This window comes from Schistocerca serialis, chromosome 5, assembly GCF_023864345.2.
Source record: "Schistocerca serialis cubense isolate TAMUIC-IGC-003099 chromosome 5, iqSchSeri2.2, whole genome shotgun sequence".
Lineage (NCBI taxonomy): Eukaryota > Metazoa > Arthropoda > Insecta > Orthoptera > Acrididae > Schistocerca > Schistocerca serialis.
In genome coordinates this window covers 242,839,506-242,860,834 of record NC_064642.1, presented here as the reverse complement: position 1 = coordinate 242,860,834, position 21,329 = coordinate 242,839,506, and the positions used below count along the sequence as shown (strand labels likewise).

General features: G+C 37.4%; 1 protein-coding gene across 3 annotated transcripts in view; it reads right to left on the bottom strand.

The window, feature by feature from the left end:
* The window catches only part of LOC126481536 (uncharacterized), a 245,530-nt gene extending 234,670 nt beyond the window's left edge, over positions 1–10,860 (bottom strand). For all 3 annotated transcript variants that reach the window (XM_050105346.1, XM_050105345.1, XM_050105347.1), the window contains exon 1: positions 10,603–10,860. Coding sequence is in view for 2 of the 3 variants with exons in the window: in XM_050105345.1 (XP_049961302.1) it covers positions 10,603–10,632 (30 nt within the window). In the remaining variant the exon portion in view is untranslated. The remainder of the gene's footprint in view (positions 1–10,602) is intronic.
* Positions 10,861–21,329: the final 10,469 nt, after the last annotated feature.

The window sequence follows — 21,329 nt, the reverse complement described above, 5'->3', positions numbered from 1 at the left end:
CCCCACGAGTTGTGCAGTTTCCTTAATGTTCATCCTGAGCCTCCAGGCCCTCACAATCTGCTCTTGGTCAAACTCTGACAGATCGCGTGCATTCCCCATTCTACTACACGTGGACAGCATGCTCACTGATATTACATGCAGAGAGTGTGTGTGTGTGTGTGTGTGTGTGTGTGTGTGTGTGTGTGTGTGTGTGTGTGTGCGCGCACGTGCGTGCGTGTGTGGTGTGCACGGTCATTCCTCACCAGGTGACACTGCTAATGTCTGAATGAGTTTATACTGATAGTAGGTCAGTGGTCATAATGTTCTGGCTGATCAGTGTAAATATTTTAGGATGCTAAATGGTAAGGTCATCAGCACCCTGGGAGGAGGTTTCCACACCTCAGCCACCTAAAATATCACACAGAAGTAGAAAAGAGGTTTCCACATCAAACCTGTAAATCATTACTTTCTCTTCCTCAGGTAAAACATTTCTGTGAAGGCTAAGATAAATGTTCCAGTGCCTACCCTATTATCCTTGGGTCTTCTCTGAATGTGACAGACAAATTGTACTCAATGTCACTAGATTAGCATACAGTTCATCTGTTTTAGCATTAGGTCCTGAAAGAAAGTGACAATTTGAATCCTGTTGAGCTTCCTATGACCTAGGAGAGATTGCGAATGGTATAGCCCCCAGCTAGTTGCTGGCCTAAAGTGCCTATGATTGTATAACATTCCAAGTTTTGCTCAACAGAGATCCGTTTCTCATTTTTTCTATTGCAGCAACTTCCCTGAACCTATCCTCAATGTGTTCAACAAAATCCTGTCGCTTCATTGTTGCAAAAGATCACCTGTCTGTTCTGGAGCATACCAACAACTGGACAAACTATACATCTGCATTTCTCCTTGTCCAACTCATCCCAGGACATGGCCAAAGATGAAAACACCATGAGACTAAGTTTCTGCATTAAAATCTTTCTATCTGGTGTGGTGGGAAGACTCTGTTGGTACAATCACCAGTGTGGACAAGTTGATCTGTTTCACTGCATGTCATCTACACAGGAGCCACTCACTCCAATTGGAGGGTCTCTCCACAGATACCACTCTGCTGCAGAAATGACTATGTGGCATAGTAGACACTGCCTAGAGTACCAGTGCCCCAGATTGAACAGGCATATACTCATCAGCACACATGGGGAGGTTACAGTGAAGGCACCAGCAGTGCGATTCCTGCATTGTCAGCAGGCTACAGTAGTGGAAATCAGTATAAAGGCAAGAATATTTGTAGGAAAATTAACATTTTCATTTGGTATACTCATGCACAGTGTATATGTACTAGTATGAGATTCAGTATACTGACAAATGATATTGCATTTGATGTCAGTAGATTGTTATACAGCAAGACGTCAACGATTCAGGTGGTAGTGGGTGGAACTCTGTATAAAGGCAGTCGGCTCATTGTGGTGTTAGTGTGTGCATACATACCTTTCCTGCACATAGGAAACAGACACCATTAGTTACAGTGTGTACTGGGTACATCAAGCACGATCGTGACACTAAAATGCAGAAAACAGTTATTGTGTGATGAAAAAGGAAAAATTGGTGTGCAAAAGCAAATGAGGCAATCTAATCGCCAAATAGGCAACAAGTTGTACCATTCAAGTGCAACGATTTATAATTTCAGTAGACAGAGTGCACAATATGGACAGAATGGAAAATATGGGCAAAGTAGAAAATTATCTGAGGCATAGATATTCTTCTCAACTTGAAACTGATTTACAGTTGCCAGTAAATGCCGAAGTTGTATGACAAATTTGGTCAAATGACAAACATCTCGTATTCAAGAAATGACTGCAGAAATCTACTCTAACAGCCAAACATAAACAGGCTAGATTGGAGGTTGTTGAGAAACATATGTCATAAACTTGAGATGAGGCGGAGAGATGAAGAAGCTTGCACAGGATACAGTAGCACGGACAGTTGCATCAAACCATTCTCTGGACTGAAGACAACGACAACAACAACAACAAGGCTCCTTTTAGTCGCCTCTTATGACAAGGAAAGAATTACTGTGGATCTATTCTGACCCGACACTGCAGGGGATTATATTTCAATGCTTCTGCTGTTTGTTCATGTAACTTCAGGATGCAAAATGGGGGAAGTTTTCCAAATGTACACGACACACTTTATTCTACGCAACAGGTATTGCTCTATTGTTAATGACTTATTGGCACAGTATTATCAGAAATGAATGAAGGCCTACTTTAGGTGTCTAAAGTGCACAGCACTACAAGAACTGAACCGACAAGGAACTTTTCTCCATAACAAATTTTACTCCACTCCAGTGCCTTCTGTATATATACAGCAGTTTATGGCTGTTCACCCTAATAGAAGAAAAGTGGTGAATTAAATAACAAAATTGTGGAAAGACAATATTACACGAGTGTTGTATGTGATATTATTCACGAATGGCCGCAGTATTTTAAGAATTCTTAAAAAGTGATGCAATAGAGAAAATACTATATGCCTATTATTCTTTTATAGAAAGTTTTTGAGTCACGAGGCTGATAATAGCGCATTTTAAGTATGACAGAAGAAACCTTTAACTCTAAGAGATGATTGCAATAACGATAAATGAGGTAATCCAAAGAGGGCACACTACAAAACATTTAAACGAATTAAAATTGTGGCCTTTCTATTTCCACCTACAAATGCATATGTCTGTGGAAGTCTCATGAAGATTTATTAGTATTAAATATTAATTTTCATATATTATTGAACAAGAAACAAGGATTGCTTTCATACAAAAACACAAAACAGGCTTACACTCAAATGAGCTGTATAAACAATTTCTATTCCATGTTTTGCCCCAACAAATCAAAGGCGATAACCCACTACATAGTTGAGGTACTGCTTGGTCTACAGACTGAAATCATGGTTACGTATTTGTTTTTATTAGCTGACTCTGAGGAAAGAAATATTCAAAATTACAGCAATGATTTCAATCTTGATATTCCACATTTTCTAGTTTAAACTGATAATTTCCAGATTTATGGGTTTGCTATCTAGTTAATATTTTACTTCTACAACATTTAGATAACTTCACAAATTGGCTGTTATGTGTCATGAGCAAATTTCATTGTTTGCTGTTTGGATTTCAGCAACTGTGAATGGGATGTACGGCAGCAGATTATTTCAATTAGCAGAGACAGAAGCTTTAGTTTTAGCACAGTGTGGGCGCAGGCACTCAATTTGCTTAAACTGTCACACAAAACAAACCAATGTTCTCCCTGTACTTTTATAGATTTTTGGCTATTGTCTTACGATGTTCTATAAAGCAACTTTCTTCTTAAATGAAGCCACGAATATGACAATAAACTTTATGTACTAAGAGTTATTACTATAGTCTTATGGACAATCCTCTTCATAAGCTTTGAAAATACGTGTAACAAGGAAGTTGGTGAGTAGTTTGCATCAACCTTTTTACTGTCTGGAAAGTGATCATTGCTGAAGCACTCACTGTACCAGTGGCTGAGTACACCAGTAATATATAGTACACTGATTCTTATAGGCATAGCTGATTAGTCATCATCCCACTTCAAAATTTCACTTGTTAGCTATTTCATAACTGATTCATTTTCCTCTTTGCCTGTTTCCAGTAGCTAAGTGTAATACCACTGTCTCGAAACAACAGCTTTAAAAAGCTATGCATACTCGCCTGTTCCTATAACATTATTATTTAACTTGGTAATAGCTGATAGGAAATATACATTAAATATTCTGCGCAGCTCTGGTGAGCCTACATTACTTCCATCCCACTGGATGTTCCTATGTATTGTCATAATGTGTGGTTTTAAGCTGTATGATATTTTCAGTACTTTTAGCATTGTTTGCAGTGAATTTCTGTAGGTGGACTGTGACTGCCCTCCGAATTATGACACAGCTACTAAACTGACACTGATCTCTAATACTTTTGAATCTGTCAGTTTCAGCATTTTGCAACAAATTGTACATGTCGGTTTTTGCACGAACATAATGGAACAAAATAAAGTTCACAGCAAATAATCATATTGTAAATATTAGGTACATGACACTTGAAATCAATTCTGAAGTAATATGGCCAGCTAATATGATGCACAATAATCTTTTAACATTGAGGAATGGTCATCGGCAAAGTGTGTTTCTTGGAGGGAAACACACACTGCAGAATAAGAGGAAAGTAGCTGTTGCAGTTATGCCAGGTAACAGCAATACTTCCATAATTGATATGAAATAAATTGAGAGGATGTCAAAAGAAAATGGGATAATATGTTAGAAATCACTACAATCTTTTTTATATGAATGTCACACATTCTGTATGTAAATTTGTGCCTCTGATCAGAACCCACATTTTACCACTGTAGTCCGATAATTTAAAGTTTTAAATATGTTTGAAGGCATTAGTAAGTAGAACGTTCCCAGCACAAAAATTTTGATGACACCTTTATCTTGTGGACTCATGGTGAGGCTGACCTATTAAGATTCGTGGATTCTCTGAGTAGCCTCTTCCAAATAAATTTCACATGGTTGTATTCCAAATCCGATGCCACTTACCTTGCTGTTGATCTCGTCCCCACTGAACGTCAGCTACACACTTCTGTCCACATTAAACCTACCAATAAACGACAATCCTTACATTTTAACAGTTGCCATCTTTTCGATGTCAAACATTCCCTCCCACACAGCCTTGACATTTAAGACAAACATATTTGTTCGGATGCAGATTCTTTACAGCAATACACCACCATTCTCACCTCAACCTTTACTGCATGTAATTACCCCACCAGCCTACTTCAAAACATGATTTCCCGGGCCATCACATCCAGTCCTGGTACTGCTGATCCCTCCAAAAAACTACTTCAGAGCACACCTGGTGACTCAGTATTATCATGCCCTGAAATGAGATCCATTCTGTCAGAAGTTTTGCCCACGACACCTGTAATAGCTTTTCGTTGCCTGCCCAATCTTCGCAATTTTCTTGTCGGACCTTATGCTCCTTCTTCACTCTTCTCCCTATTCTAAGGCTCCTACTCCTATGACTGTCCCTGATACAAGACTTGCCCTACGCACCCTCCTACCACCAGGTATAGCAGCCTGTAACTGGAAATACATATACTCTCAAAGGGAGAACCACATGTGAAATGACACGTCCTATACCAGCTGTTATATAAACACTGTATGGCCTTTAATATTAGCATAACTACCACCAAATTAACAATTAGGATAAATGGCATAAGCAGAGGGTGCATACCTGCAACATGCAATATCCTGTTGCAAACCATGCTCTACAGCATGACAATTGTGAACTCAGTGCCTGTTTCACCATGCATGCTATCAGGATTCTTCCCCCAGACACCAGTTTCTCAGAATTCAGCAGGTCGGAACTAGCACTACAACATGTCCATGGTTTGTGTCATGCATGTGGCCTTAATTTACATTAATTTCTTGCATCTCAGAATTTCTTCACAGTAACTACTCTTTCCTTTTCTCTGTTTTAGTTTTCTACATCTTTTATTTCTTACCCGTCTGTTTTTCGCTGCCCCCCTCCCACCTCTGTTATGTACATTGCACTTAGCTTTTCACTCTTGTTAACGTGTGCATGGTGTTTAAGCAGTAATCCCTGCCTTGCATATCACCCTGTCTTCCACCTTTAAGCTCTCAGGTTTTCAGATCTCATCTGATGAAGTCCTCAGCAATAAGTCTTTCCTTCTCATCCCATGCAGTAAGTCTCCCCTGACCTGCTGTCCTACCCATTTTCTTAGACCTCTCCAGTCCTTTTCCTTCACCCCTCTTCCTTTCCCTTCAACTCTTCTGCCTGAAGGAGGAGCCACTGGCTCCGAAAGCTTGCCTGATTACATCTTTCTTTTATGTGTGTGTTCTGTCCCATCACTTGTTGATTAGAGTTTTTTTTATATATATCCAGTTAAATTGCATCAGCACAAAAACAGATATTCTCGTCAAAGTTATGGTAGTTTGTTTGATTTTATTATACACTAATAATGTTTTTATATTGTTAGTGATGTCAGTTGTTGGTACCAAGTTAAGGTTGTGTCGCTGTATTTTAATGTCATCATAGGTCTATTGGCACAGTATCGCATTTTGACCTGAGATTACCATACCCTCATAAAATTTGTGGTGGTAGTTGGAACCAATGAGCTACTGATGGGACGTACTAAATGTCAGACGTAGAAAACCTAAGAAAGTAACTGAAGTGGGTCTTCCCCATGGCAGCTAAGGTTTAATGTGGTACTGTTTGGAGGAAAATTTGTAGCCGTTGATGCAGTGGAGAACCTGGGTTGAAAAATCTTGACAGGCCAATCTGCAATATCATTTATTTAAGATGATTCCCCTACCCATATGATATTGTAACTACCAGATGGTGTTGACAATCTTTCAGTTTTTGATTGGTTGAGAAGTGTGCAACTGGTGGTGGGGGTTATGTTGGTGGTTATTGGATGTGGTTATTTGGAGAAAAGTAGGCGGGGATAGGGATTTTATTTATTTTTTGTTTTTTGTGTTATTTGGTTTTTGTATATTTTTAACCAAGGTACATTGACTACAAATACAATGGAATCATTTGTAGTTGTGGAAATGGATTTCTGGGGGGAAAAAAAAAGAAGGGTCATCCACATACTCACGTGAAAGCACAGGTTGGTGATTGTGCTCCAATTGATCATGGGAATGTCAGCTTTGTCTGCTGATTTAGAGTTGTCTGTGATGGATCAGTGAGACTGTTTATAAGATTGTGGCAGGGGTGGCAACATCGAAATAAAAGTGGTTGAAGTGCAAGCAAATTGTATTGTTCACGGAAAATGCTATTTTAGTAATGGACTCAAAACGTAAGAAACTAATTAACACAGAGGATGGGTCGTTTATAGAAGTTTTCAGTTATCACAGAAAGTTTAACAACTCCTGTACTCAGATGGTAAATAAAATTATCCTCGTCTAACCTCACATAGACAAAGGGAATGCAACAGCCCAGTTTGTCACAACAACTAAGATTTTGTGTTGATTTGACTTTATATTTACATTTGGTTTCATATTCAGATTTGTTGACTTTGCATATTCATAATCAAATTACTATCTTCAACCTAACCTATACCTCAACCTACACTGGATATTAGTCTGTATTTCACATGAAATCATTGATAACTTGTTTAAACAGAACAAGTGCTCAGTCGCTATATGCACAAAAAAAGTAAAATTTTCTTTGAGACATTTGAAAGGAAGCCCACCCACTCAATGAGAACTGTTTTACCATGTGTAAGAGCAGCATATGGTCACCCTTTCCAAACCATAGCCTTGGAATGAATGTGTTTCTGTAAGTCTTATCTATGGAGTTAAGGCTGCGCTAAACGCTGTTGTTTATTCAAAAGTTTCCACCAAACGTAAGCCTATGGCTACAGGACAGATCACTCAGCTAACACAGACTTTTTTTTAACAGAAGTAACTTTTTGTCATGCCATACTGGATTCGCAGATTCTCAACCAGACTAATAGCTTTCAAATTAACCAATACTTCTAACTACACTACAGTTCAGTCTGTCACCACCCCGCCATAACAAGAAACAAATAGGACCAACACCCAACACAATTCTGAATAAATTTCCTATCAATGGACAGCCATCTCCATTAGATCCATATAAGTATAGTAAACAACATGATCTAAGAAACCACCCACAAGAAATAAATGACATTCTGTAAACAAAACAAACAGCCAACTTTCACAACTGAAATATACAAACCAAAAGAACCTTTATGCAATCTATTTAACATATTATGTCATAAAGAATGTACCACACCGGATCAGTTGCTCACTAAATCCTTGGCTCCATCACACATCCAATACACAACACATTTGTTTTACAAAAAACACAGACCCAACAATTTTTCTGACATCCAAATTTTCCAGGAAAGACCACCACCTCACAACGCACCTGCTTCAAAAGCCCCTCACCATACACATCAACTCTCAAATATGGTGTACCACCCATACACCTGTATGGGATCACATGCTTTAATATCATTACATGATGGGTCAAAGCCAAGGCCCGGTACCAGACATTCTGGCTGACTCATACTGACAGTCAAGTAACAGCCTCATTAAATTTTTTGCTCTGCTAAGTTTTGTTATACCAGAATCATAGAAACACCATCCCAACTCATCCAAGCAAATTATGGGCTAAAGTTTACAATGGGCTGCCCAGGTATAGATGTTGGCAACATCTATGAGTGTATGATTAAGGGCAAATGCATTACTACATTCAACAATAAAAACTGATTACTTATCTTCACCCATCCAGCCACATGTTTTAATAAAAAAAATAATAATAAAAAAATAAAAAATAAACCACATATGAAATATTGAGTCACAATTTTCCCAACCGGCCCTTTGTAAAGTTTTACCAAATTATGCATACCAACCCTTCACAGGCAGTGATTCACAAGCTGCAGCCATAAAAAACAGCCACTCTGATCAAATCTGTGCTTTCAAATCTTGTCACTGCATCATCAACACCTACATGAAATATTACTTCAATTAAGTTGTACTTATTACAGTCATGACATAGGCCTACTTGTAGCCAATCAATCTAATGGACACAGACATTGAACCCTGTGTAAGGCTTGGCCAGGAATTTAAGGATATTGAAACAGTGTATAGAGATTCGTGAAAAAAGAGTTTCAGCAACCTAACCATTAACGAGAACACCAATCGTGAATGTCCAACACGGAATTTCATGTGCAAATGAAACTTTATTGACATTCCACTGTGACATGCCTGCACTTTAAAAGTAGAGCAAAAGACATGTTTTCAGAATTGACGATACGGGAGGGAGTGAAATCTCTCCTGAACCATTAAACTCCCATGATTACTGGAGTGAAACACACAGCTTTCACAAACTTAAGCGAGCTTTCACATACTGATTTTTAAAATAATCATATGTTTGTACACCACGGGGACGAAACATTTAGGTGCCATTCAGAGTACTGTTTACACAGCCAAACCTACACGCTGAGTGAAGAGGTTTATCAATCAATAAATTATTTTTACAGGAAGTAGGCAAGAAAAGGCTTATCAAGTAAAAATATGCACATCTTGTAAACAAATTAATCAAGGTAGGGAAACAAAATACACACTGCACTTCAAATAATAAAAACTAGGACATTTACTACAGTGTTGATGCTGGTTTCTAACATTTGAAAGCATTTTTGTAAATACTTTAATTATATAGTGTTAGAAATGCATTATATAAGACAAAAGCCTACAAATACATAACCAAAATCATACATCTGATGAAGATATAAACAGAGGAAGTTTGAAAAACAAAGGTAAAGGAAACAAGTTCATATTAGCAGAAGCTTTGGAAAAATCTATCTCAATCAACTGGCATTTCTACACTTTTTTAATTAGAACTACTTCTGACTTGGAAAACGAGTTGCTACAACAAGACAGTGTGTAACATAATTCTTCTTGAAAAACCATCCAGGGCATTTACTGAGAACTTTTAATGGGTAATGACATTGGTGTGGCAGAATTCCTGTATTGAAACCTCTGGTACAAGCTGTATATACTAGTTGAGATAAATATAATTAATTATGACACAGTGCTGGAAGTAGGTAATGAACTACCATTCATTAGGAATCAATGTTTGATGTCTCAGTTCTCATACACAAGGATGTGATTATCTATAATTACCCTACAGGAACGAATACTTCCCTTTTCAATGTCGCATCTCACATTTTTGTTTTTACTGTCTGTTGCATGTCATAAATAGCTGATGAGTAACGGCTGAAAATAGTCATCAACCATTTATGTCACGCAACAGACTGGAAAAATAAACTTTCCTCCCCATAAGTTCATTTGGATGGAACGATCTGACAATCCTGCAAGATCTAACATTTAAATGGGAACCACTCACAATAGTAAAGTAATTACAGATATTCACATCTTGATTATGAGAACAGAAACTTAAAAGGTGTATTTGTAATTAATGGTACTTCATTACCTACCTGCAGAGCTGTATCATAATTAATTATACTTCACTAAACTAGTAGACCCTACATCCAGCTTATGCCAGTTGGTCTAAAAGTGAAGCAAAACCGCAGACTTAACTATATTATTCAACTTTCAATCTCTCGGCAACCAATTAGGTAGGTCCACATTAGCACCAAATTAAAAATCTAAGTGATGTGACTACTGTGATGAAGTTAAGTGTAGTGCTTCACATATCACAAGGCCACTTCTTAGATCAACGGACCAACAAACTGCTTCAAACATGCGCACTTCAACTCGTCTCAAAGTTAATATCGAACTTTCAGTGAAGTCAACAACTGGTGATCCACAACCTAACGCCTGTGTAAAACTATCAAGCGTGCTTTAATCTACGAAGTACAGAATATATAATTCTGTACTATATGAAAGAAAGGATGAAAACTGTACACTCTCATATTCAAAGCGCAGCAGAATCAAGTTTTGAATCTAAAATAAATGGAAATCAGTACGACTAATGGTACCGTTTTCTGAAACACGTTATACGCGGGGAGTAAATAGTCTGTTAAAATAGGTGTCACAAAAAATTTTACTTACTGTGTTCAAGAATCTGTTTGCGACATTCATCCGTAACTATGTTTGCATCATGATGCACTCCTACGGCAACCTCAAAAAAAAAGCGGCCTCAAGGTGGCCAATTGCACGCAACACAAAATTAGAATGGACTGTACATTCATGCACGTCATATAGTACTTAACGTGTAAGTCATCAAAAACTTTTTCTTCAGACACTTTGCCTGAATCTTTAATTTCTACACAACACATCATTCAAACTTCAGCGTAAACAGCTGCAAACCTGCGAGTTTAATGCACATATACAAAGATCTTCAGCGGCAAAGGCATTCTGACCATAGCGTCTTTTTACGTTTTATTTGTCCACTCTCAACGATATGTCTGCACATAAAAACTGCGCAGACAACTCGTTGCCTTTGAAAGGGAGATTTGGGCTCATATGAGTTGTGCTCAAACCTGGCATTTGGAACTGGAGGTTTGAGCGAAACTGCTCAAATCTGTGGGCACAAACCACATATGCACAGACAAATCGTGTCATGTGACCAGGAAATCGTAGCAAATCTGCCGCGAGAAACATATTTAAATCTTCGTTCAGTCAAGTGTTTCTCGTATGTGTGAACATTGAATTTTAAAAGGGCAGATACACGTCAGTGCCCTAGAGAGTTCATTATTGAAATGTATAGGAACCATACATGTTTGTGGAAACTTAAGAGTAAAGAATACAGCAGTTGAGATAAGAAGGGAGTCGCTTACAGTTTCTTACTAGAGAAATTACGAGCCGTTAACCTTATGTTAAGAACGCAAACGGTAATAAAAAACTTCCGTTGCGGACTGTTTACCGCAAAGAGCTAAGCAAAGTAACGAAATCCATCCGATTTGGAGTCGGGGATGACGAAACACATAAGCCACATTTGTGGTATTTTGACCTCCTCCAGTTTCTGTGTGGTTCCAATGAAGAAGGATCATATGAAACACAGTTTACAGTTTATCATGTAGATAAGAGTAACTTTTACTAATCTTTAACAACCCTTTTCATTTATCTGCAACATGATGGAGACGACTGCAGATATTAACAGAAAGCTCTACGGATAGTTTCACGTTGACGGGCCTTTACTGCAGACTCAACGAAGGTTGTTGGCGGTTTATCTATATATTTTCGCGGCAACACCCCACCGTCCAGACTTCACAACCCATAGCGAGGTGGGCAAGCTAGCTGCCTGTGAAATTCTGCTGCTGGGGCTGGACTACAGTTTAAACAGCCTGTCAGCCACACTGGCGAGCTAAATTTCTTCAAGCTATAGTTCTTTGGCCTCGACATGACCAAACGCGAGGTCTTGAAACAACAAAGTTAGGCAGAGCCATTAAAAATACTCATCACTATCATCACTAAGACCCTAGCAGTTCCTTGTCTTTGACTCCTGCCAATGCCGAGATATCCTCCATGACAATTCTGTAGGCAAATTTCTATTACTGTAATGTGTAGAAGGTCGTGGGTAGGAATTACCAACACACATCTGTATAATTAAAAAGAAAATGCACTTTCAAATTGCCAGCATGTAGCCATATTAATAAATTAATTTGTTATGTGAATGAAAATGACTAGTTCCACATCATATCAATTTATCATGCAAATAATCTGTGAAACATGAAAATACCTCATTAAGAGTTGCCAGCCCTATGTGAGTCAGTCAGCTAGTCGCAATCGTCCACTAGTTGCTGGTCTCCAAGCCGCTCCAACATGTGATGATTCTGTGCTATGAGCCAGTGCCATCAAGAGGGTTTCACTTTTAAGATGACTTCGTCATACCTCTGTGCGTCTCCAGGGTGTCCTGGGTTTGAGCCCAGTGCACCAATATGCCACACATCTGACTGATCACAAGAGTGGCTGGCTGTCCAGTGCACACGCCGCCTGCTTCATGAGTGTTGATGTCAGTCTCACATATGCAAAGACAACAGCTGCTGCTACTTGTGTGAGTTAGCTCTCCTGCTTGGTGTCCCCACACTGCCATTGTCAAGCTGAATGCTATGTTGAGGTAGCAGCTGTTGCTTGGGGGTCTTTGTACACCACCAAGACACTACCATAAGCCTCTGTACAAGCATCTTACCGAAAAGAGAATGTTATTGCTATCTGAGTTCTTTGGATTCAACAGTCGCTTGGGAGCTGGTAATACACAAGCCACTGATCTACACACAACATTCTGAGACGACCATTCTTGATTTACTGTTGGCCACATTCTCGACCCCACTGTACTTGCACATGGCCTGTAATTATACACAAAATAAACAAACTTCACCTCCTATCTTCTCCATTTAATCGCAAAACAAAATACTTTCACAAGCTACTATACTACCAAGACAAATCAAATAAACAGCACACACGATATTTCCTGAGGACTACAAACACATCACCAAAATTAGGCTCGTTGTCACATTATAACCTGCAAATTAACACCTCTAGCAAAATACCCACATTTTAAAACAAAACTCCATCATAAGAGAATGTACCTGAGAATCCCATAGAATTTTCCAATAGATTATCCCTTCTTGTTACATCAATTTAACGCTAAGTCTTAACTCACAAGGCTTTGTGTGCTGTTTATTTGATTTGTCTTGGTAGTAGTCAACGAGTTAAGAGTTGAATGGCGGAAAGTGAAGATATAGTGTGTGTTAGCTCCGCAAATGTGAACAAAAACAGTGGTAAAAAGTGTGCAAAATGTAAAAAACAAAACATTTACAGTGAAGAGAAATGTGTTACATGCCATATGATTGTAAAAATATCAGAAGAAAGGATGGGAAAATCGACAAATTTCGTTAACGCAATCGCGAGTATAGCGTCCACATCGTCTTCCGGTCAATCTCGTGGTGAACATTATTGTGTATACTCAGACAAATACTACTGCAACAAGCGAGCGGCGAAAGGTATTATGTGTGTTAAATGCAAAACTTCACACCATTACAGTTGTGCAAGTGCTAATCCGAAACAAAAATTCTGGGCTTGTGGGGAATGTACACGACATTGAAAAACAATTGTTCAGTGCAGAATGCGAAAGTGAAGTGATTGCAACGTTGCTAACTGAGATCGGCATTTTAAAACGTAAATATGAGGCCTTAATACAAGACGACCTACAGCCTGATATATTAAAATATAAAAGCGAACTGCAAGAAGCAAAAAGAATAATAAGTTCATTAACTAATGAACTACAAAGACAGGCCTCACATAGAAAACACGCAGAGATCGATGAATTTCAACAGAAAATGCATACCAGCTAAGCGAAAATCTGTGCGCAAGAGAAATATTTGTCTCCAAGAATAAATAATAAATCTTCACGAAATCTCACTGAGTTAAATATCTACTCAGATAGCCACGGACGCGGACTGGCGGAAGTACTACGAAACCATTACGATCTGAAAGTACGCAGTCTTGTGAAACCAGGAGCACAAAATGCGGGAAATTATTAGGGACGTTTTACTGGACAAACAAGACAGCAAAAATCGTCATGTCGTATTAATTGGAGGAACAAATGACGTGTATTGTAGCGAGTTAGCTAACGCTATTATCAGTCTCAAAAGTGCCCTCAGTTCGATAGAAAACCAAAGAGTAACTGTTATTGGTATACCACATAGGTATGACCTCATATCTGCTTCATGTGTGAACGCCGAAATTAAGGAAGCAAATAAACAGATACAAACAGCGTGTAAAGTGTACCCAAACATAAGATTTCTATCAATCGATTTCCTGGATAGATGCAGCTTTACAAAACATGGCATGCACCTGAATAGAAGAGGCAAGTCATCTCTGTGCAAAGCAATTTACGAAACGTTAGAACCATATAAAAAACAAAGTATCTATGAGTCAGTACCAGCCATTGTAGTGAACTACCAATACATTACTGGAAGCAACCATGGAGGAAGTGAATCTGTATTGGAGACAACAACTAAAGCAGCTGCAGAACCACAAATTGCTACAGCATCACGATCAAATTCAGTAACAACTGCAGCACCAGCAAAACCAGCAACATCTGAACCAGCTCAAGCAACAAGACCAATAACAGCAGCAGCACAAGCAACAGAAGCAGAAATGGTGTCAACAACTGTAGCAGTTCCACTACAGTCACTGGCAGAAAAGAGGAAGGGAACCACAGGCATCAGCAATTACAGGGCAAAACCAACAGATACTACAACAACAGATCCACCACCAACAGAAATAGTGCCAATAAAAGAATCAAAGGCAGCAACAGCACGAAGAATCCTGTCAGCACCACCACCACATCCACTACCATTACCACCACCACCACCTCCGGCCACAGAAGCACCAGCAGCAACAACAGCAGCAGCAACTGAACCAACAACAACAGTAGCAGCAGCAACAAAACCATCAACAACAGTTGCAGCAACACAACACTGCCTAAGGAGGAGTCAAAGACAAGGTACACCTACATCATTAAATAAGGATTTTTTATGGCCTCAGACAAGGAAATGGAAAAGATTGTGACAAATCAGCAAGAAAATTTGCAGATAAGTCACAACTACTATGGAAAAAGCAGCACATTACCAGGTAATGACAAAAGAAAAAATACTTGCAAAACAGTCAGGATAATATGTCAGAATATTCAATGCCTCAGAAACAAAGTACTAGATCTAGAAGCAGCTTTAAATAATCTTGCTGATGTCTCTTGTATTTGTTTATCTGAACACTGGTGCAAGGCTAGTGAATTAAGTCTCATAAATATAAGCAAGTTTAATTTAGCAACACATTATTGCCAAAGTGTTTTTAAAAATGGTGGGGTATGCATTTACTCTAGAGTAGGACTGCAGTTCAAAGTGAAAACAGAATTGGACCATCTAAATATAGAAAAACATTTTGAATAATGTGCCATAGAGTTAAAAACTGAGGAGAAGAGTGAAAAACTAGTTGTCATTACAGTATATAGATCTCCACTGGGTGACAAAAACATATTCTTCAGAAAAATAGAAGCAGCATTAAACACTTTTTATAGTAATGAACTGAAATTATTTTTATGTGGAGATATTAATATTAACCTGTTAATTGAAAGTGATGAGAAAAGACAGCTTTTGAGTATACTCAGCAGCTTACACATGAAACCACTCTTTACATATGTCACCAGAATAACAGAACTGTCATCTTCTCTTTTAGACAATATTTTCTCAAACATGGAGAATGTATCACTGAGCCACTAAACATAAACTTAGGTCTTTTGGATCACAATACACTATTAACATACATAAATTACTCTATCTCCAAGGCAGTAAATTATAATTGGGGATACAAAAGGCACTTCTATACAGAAAAGTAAATACTTTCATCCAGTTGTTAGCTAATGAAACCTGGGAAGATGTCTTTGCACAAACAACAACCGAGGCATCTTTCAATGCTTTTTCTAATACATTCATGTCCCTATTTGAGATGTGTTTCCCAAAAAAGCTCACAAAGATCAATGTCATGCCTAGGAACACAAGCCAGTGGATAACACCTGCTATTAGAGTATCTAGTCAAACACTAAAACATATCAGTCAACTCAAAAAAGATAACAAAGATGAACACTTAACAGATTATGTTAAGACATACAAGAAAATTTACAGGAGGGTGATCAAAAAAGCCAAGACAATGCACAATGACAGTGTAATTGCTGGGTCAGCAAACAAATCAAAAGCTATATGGAATGTAGTAAAAAATGAAATAGGCCCAAGCAAAAATGTTAGAAAGATGATCAAGGTGTGCTAGTCAGAAATCGTACTTTAGCAAATTACATTAATGACTACTTCATAAATAGAAGAATCAATCTGCATAAAAATTGTTCTAAGATTAGTAGAACATCAATCCCAGAAGAACAAAGTGTTAATTCATTATTGCTACCTCCCACGAACAAATTGGCAGTTAATCGAATAATAAAAACAATGAAGAATAAAATGTCCTCAGGGATTGACGAGATACCTTGCTCAGTCATGATGAGATGTGCTAGTGTCATATCAGACCCACTCTCACACATCATAAACATATCATTTTCAGAAGGTGTCTTTCGACAACGATTAAAAATTGCAAAAGTAAAACCATTGTATAAAAAGGGCAATATACATGAAGTGGGAAACTATAGACCAATAGCTTTATTATCGGTATTTTCAAAAGTAATAGAGACAGTCATGAGAAACAAATTACAAATTACCTTGAGAAATTCAATCTATTGTCTGTAAACCAACACGGCTTTCGCAAAGGAATGAGTACAGAGTCAGCCATCACCCAATTCATTGAAAATATTGTAACAGGGTTAGATAAGAACAACAGTACAATAGGAATAAATTTGGACCTCTCAAAGGCATTCGATACTGTCCAACATGATACCCTGCTAGACAAATTAGAGTATGTCAGTATACGAGGAGTAGCTAAAAAGTGGTTTCAGTCATATCTCCATAATAGGAAACAGGTAGTAGAAATTGCAACAACAAGCAGTAAGAACCAAAGTATTGTTTACAGATCGGATATTCAGACTGTGCCAATAGGGGTACCACAGGGGAGTGTTCTAGGACCTCTCCTATTTCTTCTTTACATAAATGATATCAAGATTCCAGTAAATGGTACTCATATAACCCTGTTTGCAGATGACACAAACATTGTAGTAACTGACATAAACCGGGTATTGCCATCATCTGCAACCAGAGTTATAGAATATTTGCAAAATTGGTTTGAAGTGAACAAATTAACCATAAATATCTCTAAAACTAATTATATCCATTACAGTAAAGCAAAGTCACACTCTGATCTAGATCTCAGAATACAAAATAAAGAAATTGTGAGAGTTGCTACCACAAAATTCTTAGGTGTACATACAGATGAAAATTTAGACTGGAAATCCCATATCCTATATCTCTCACATAAGTTAAGCTCTGCTTGCTTTGCTTTATGCGTTATTAGCTTTGTATGTAGTAGGGAATGTAACAGAGCTGTTTACTTTGCTTATATACATTCTGCTATTACCTATGGCCTCATCTTCTGGGGTCATAGTAAGAAAAATCTCAAAAACATCTTCACTCTACAAAAACGAGCTGTTAGAATAATTACAAACAGTTCAAGTCTAACTCCTTCAAAGCAATTATTTAAACAGCTGAATATTCTACCTCTACTGTGCCTCTATATACAGAAAAGCGTAATTAATGTAAAACGAAATATTAACAATTTCCAATCCAACTCGTATCTACATACTTACAACACAAGAAAGTGCAATGACATTCATATAAAAAGAGTTAACAAGGCTTTGGCGCAGAAACAAACAAACATACAAGGAAGCAGGTTGTATAACAAACTACTGGTAAAGATAAAAGAAATAGAAAAATTGTCGTCATTTAAAGAAACAGTATTCAAATTTTTAATGACCAACTGCTATTATAGTGTAAAAGAATACCTGGAATAGCTTCATACTAAACAATTATATTTATGTACTCTGTGCCAATGGCAATTTTTATCTGACTGTTGCTATGATCTAAATAAATAATATGTACAAAAGTGCTAGAATTGTATGTGTTATATCTAAATATCAACTGTGTATTCCATGTAAAAAGTCTTTCTCATACATCAATGTAAATAATCAAAGTTGTGCATGCTATTTCAATGTGGTCTGATGTTATGTAGTCTACTATCCACACCTGTATTTTGTATAGTATTGTTCACCCTGTATGTGTGTATATATATGTACTATGTATTTTTTGACGAAATCCATGCAATGTAAATTGTCTCTGGATTAATATACTGCTACTACTACTACAGTAGCTTGCTCAGATGCGGTCTTTTCTTCTTGCTGTATTACTGTCCCCATTTTCCAGAACTGATGCCAGTAAAGGCGGTAAAGAGCCCAGCATACCCCGAAAAGGAATAGTATACCCTTCATGGACAATCGCAGCATTAGTAGGAAGTTGTGGATTTGTGTACACCACTGAAATTATTAAGGCCACTTGATATCCGTCTCGATAAGTATGATTGGATTGAGGGTGTGGACACCATCAATGACAGGCTGGCCAAACTCTGGCTGATATGCATGGGTCGATGGTTGTGCATCAAGTTGGTCAACATTTGGTGTGCTGGTATGCAGGTTCTGAAACCATGACTCCTTGAAGATGCTCAGAGGCTGCGCAAAATCACCCTGGGTGTGGTCCCCTCCTGGAGGCATTGGCTTGAGTCCTGGTATCATCAGTTCTAGCAGTGGTTCATAGACCAGCAACAAGCTGATGATGTGGCTAGGTGTAGACGAACCTGACTGGCCCACAGAGCACTGACAGCTTGTGTGGAGTATGTCTTGCCATCATCAACAATCAAAGACAAGGCACTGATAGTATCTGAGTGGTGAGTAATTTAAATATTTCCACCCACTTTATTGTAAAAAGGCCCCATCTTCACTTATGCACAGCATGTGGAAATTTAGCTGTAGGTATGGGTCTGTATCTCACTTCTGAAATCAAGTATAATGGTCACACAGAACTTTGTAATGTGGGTAGCCATAGCCATTAAACTTCAGAATGAATGGAAATAAAATTATTGACAAGATAGCTATGAGTGGCGATTTCTTTATTGTAACAACCGGTTTCACTGCATGGAAAAATCATCCACAGGTGAAAACAGTGTCATGTTAGTGCACCAAGATGCCTCCAATGCACACAGTTAAAAATCAAACCCCTGAAAAGAGAAAGTCATCAAAATAAGTAAAACAGGACATCAGGGTAAATAGTGAGGAGGTGCGTCACAAGTGTCACATTAGTGCTCCAAGATACCCTAACGTTTGCAGTTAAAAATCAAACCACTGAAGAGGGAGAATCATCAAAATAAATAAGACTGGACATGGGGGGGGGGGGGGGTTATTACTGCTTTGAAGCTGGCTCCCCCATGTGAGTTTGTTCAAAACATTAACAGACAATTGCTTCTTGTTCTTAATTTCCTCTCATGTGCACTGAACAGTTGTTTTAAATAGGATGCCCCTCAGGTGAAATCTTCATCATCATATTTTTCTGATTATCTTTCAAAACTAAACTATTTTATTAGAAATAACCTAATGTTCATTAATGAACTTTTGCTATCATGCATGTAATATATCTTCAATGTGATGTACACTATAAGAAACATTGTTATGTGAACATATGTTCTCATAGCATCCATTTGACTTCTCCCATATAATGTTGTATACTTCTGTGAGGGGGTCAATAAAGATACAATACAATATAAGTACAGACTGTCCTAATACACATCGATACTGTTGCAGGATGAATACTTTTACTCATCCTTTTTAAGCTTTTTTCCATACATAGTACATTAATGCTCCACATTGCCATGTTTCCCAAAAATCATAACACACTGATGCTTAGTAACAGAAGTGCAATCATATGAGGAATTAAACTATATTTGCTTCTGGATTAACGATTTATTAGCAGGGAGAATGTGGCATTTTATCTTGGATGAATAGTCATCAACATGTGTCTAAGTAACTACAAGTGTGCCCCAGGGTAGTGTAGAATAGAATATAAAAAAATATTTATAATCCTTTCTGGGTGTTTTCCACACAGTTGGCTTCATCAGTGAGAGTTTTACATTTATACAAGTACCTGCTAAAAAGAATCTAAAGTCAATATCACATAAACATCTCTTTTTTATGACAGCCAGTTTCATAGTCTTTCCTGTCAACTTCACTTCTAAAAGATCTTTTTGCTATGAAATGTGTTCATTTTGAGTTGGACTTAAAGTTGTCATTTAAATAAACACAGCACATTATACATGGTTTGTTATAACTAAAATACTTAAAAACATAAACCACCTCGTGCAAATGTCAACTTGGTGTAAGATTCAACATAAAATTAATACATTTCACAATAAAGAGAATTTTAAGACCTGAAGATGACAGAAAAGTATATCAAAACCGACTGTTTTAAATAAAGAAACATTTATGTGATCTTGACTTTGGATTGTTTTTAGCAAGTAAAACAGATTGCTCTTTCTGCTTCTCAAAACGAGAAAATTCAATTATACATGTATATCTCCATATAAATATATACATTTACAAGTTCTTCTTATTGTATTTCAGCCTACATACGCGAAAAAGGAGTATATAATACTCCTTTCCAGTTTCACAATATATACCCACTATATATCTACATATTATGTGATTAATTACATAAGCATGTATTATTTGTGTACGCAAACAGTATATAATAGATTTTCTGTTAGAACTAGGGGCCTTTAGACGAAATTAAGCATCTATTAGATACTTTTATTGAAATGAAACTATACATTTCATTTAAAGACTTTCCTCAAAGTATTTTGAATAATGTAAATAATGAGTTATTTACATTATTCAAATTACTTTAAGGGAAGTCTTTAAATGAATTGTATAGTTTTATTTCAATAAAAGAATCTAATAGATGCTTAATTTCGTCTAAAGGTACGATATTTCTTATTTGTGGAGGTTTATTGTAGAAATTCAGACTGGAATATTAATGGCTCTAGTGGATGATTGATGATCTTGACGTGAAAATGTATATTTGATTTCAAGTTAAACTTCTTTATGTTCCTTTTGGCATATATATATATATATATATATATATATATATATATATATATATATATATATATATATATATATATATAGGTATGGGAGTCTGGTTGTTTTGAGTTCTCTGGAATGGTTTTAACAGGTTTCTCAATACCCAATACTGTGATGCATCTGATTTCTTTGCAACCTGAATTCACAATTTAACCCC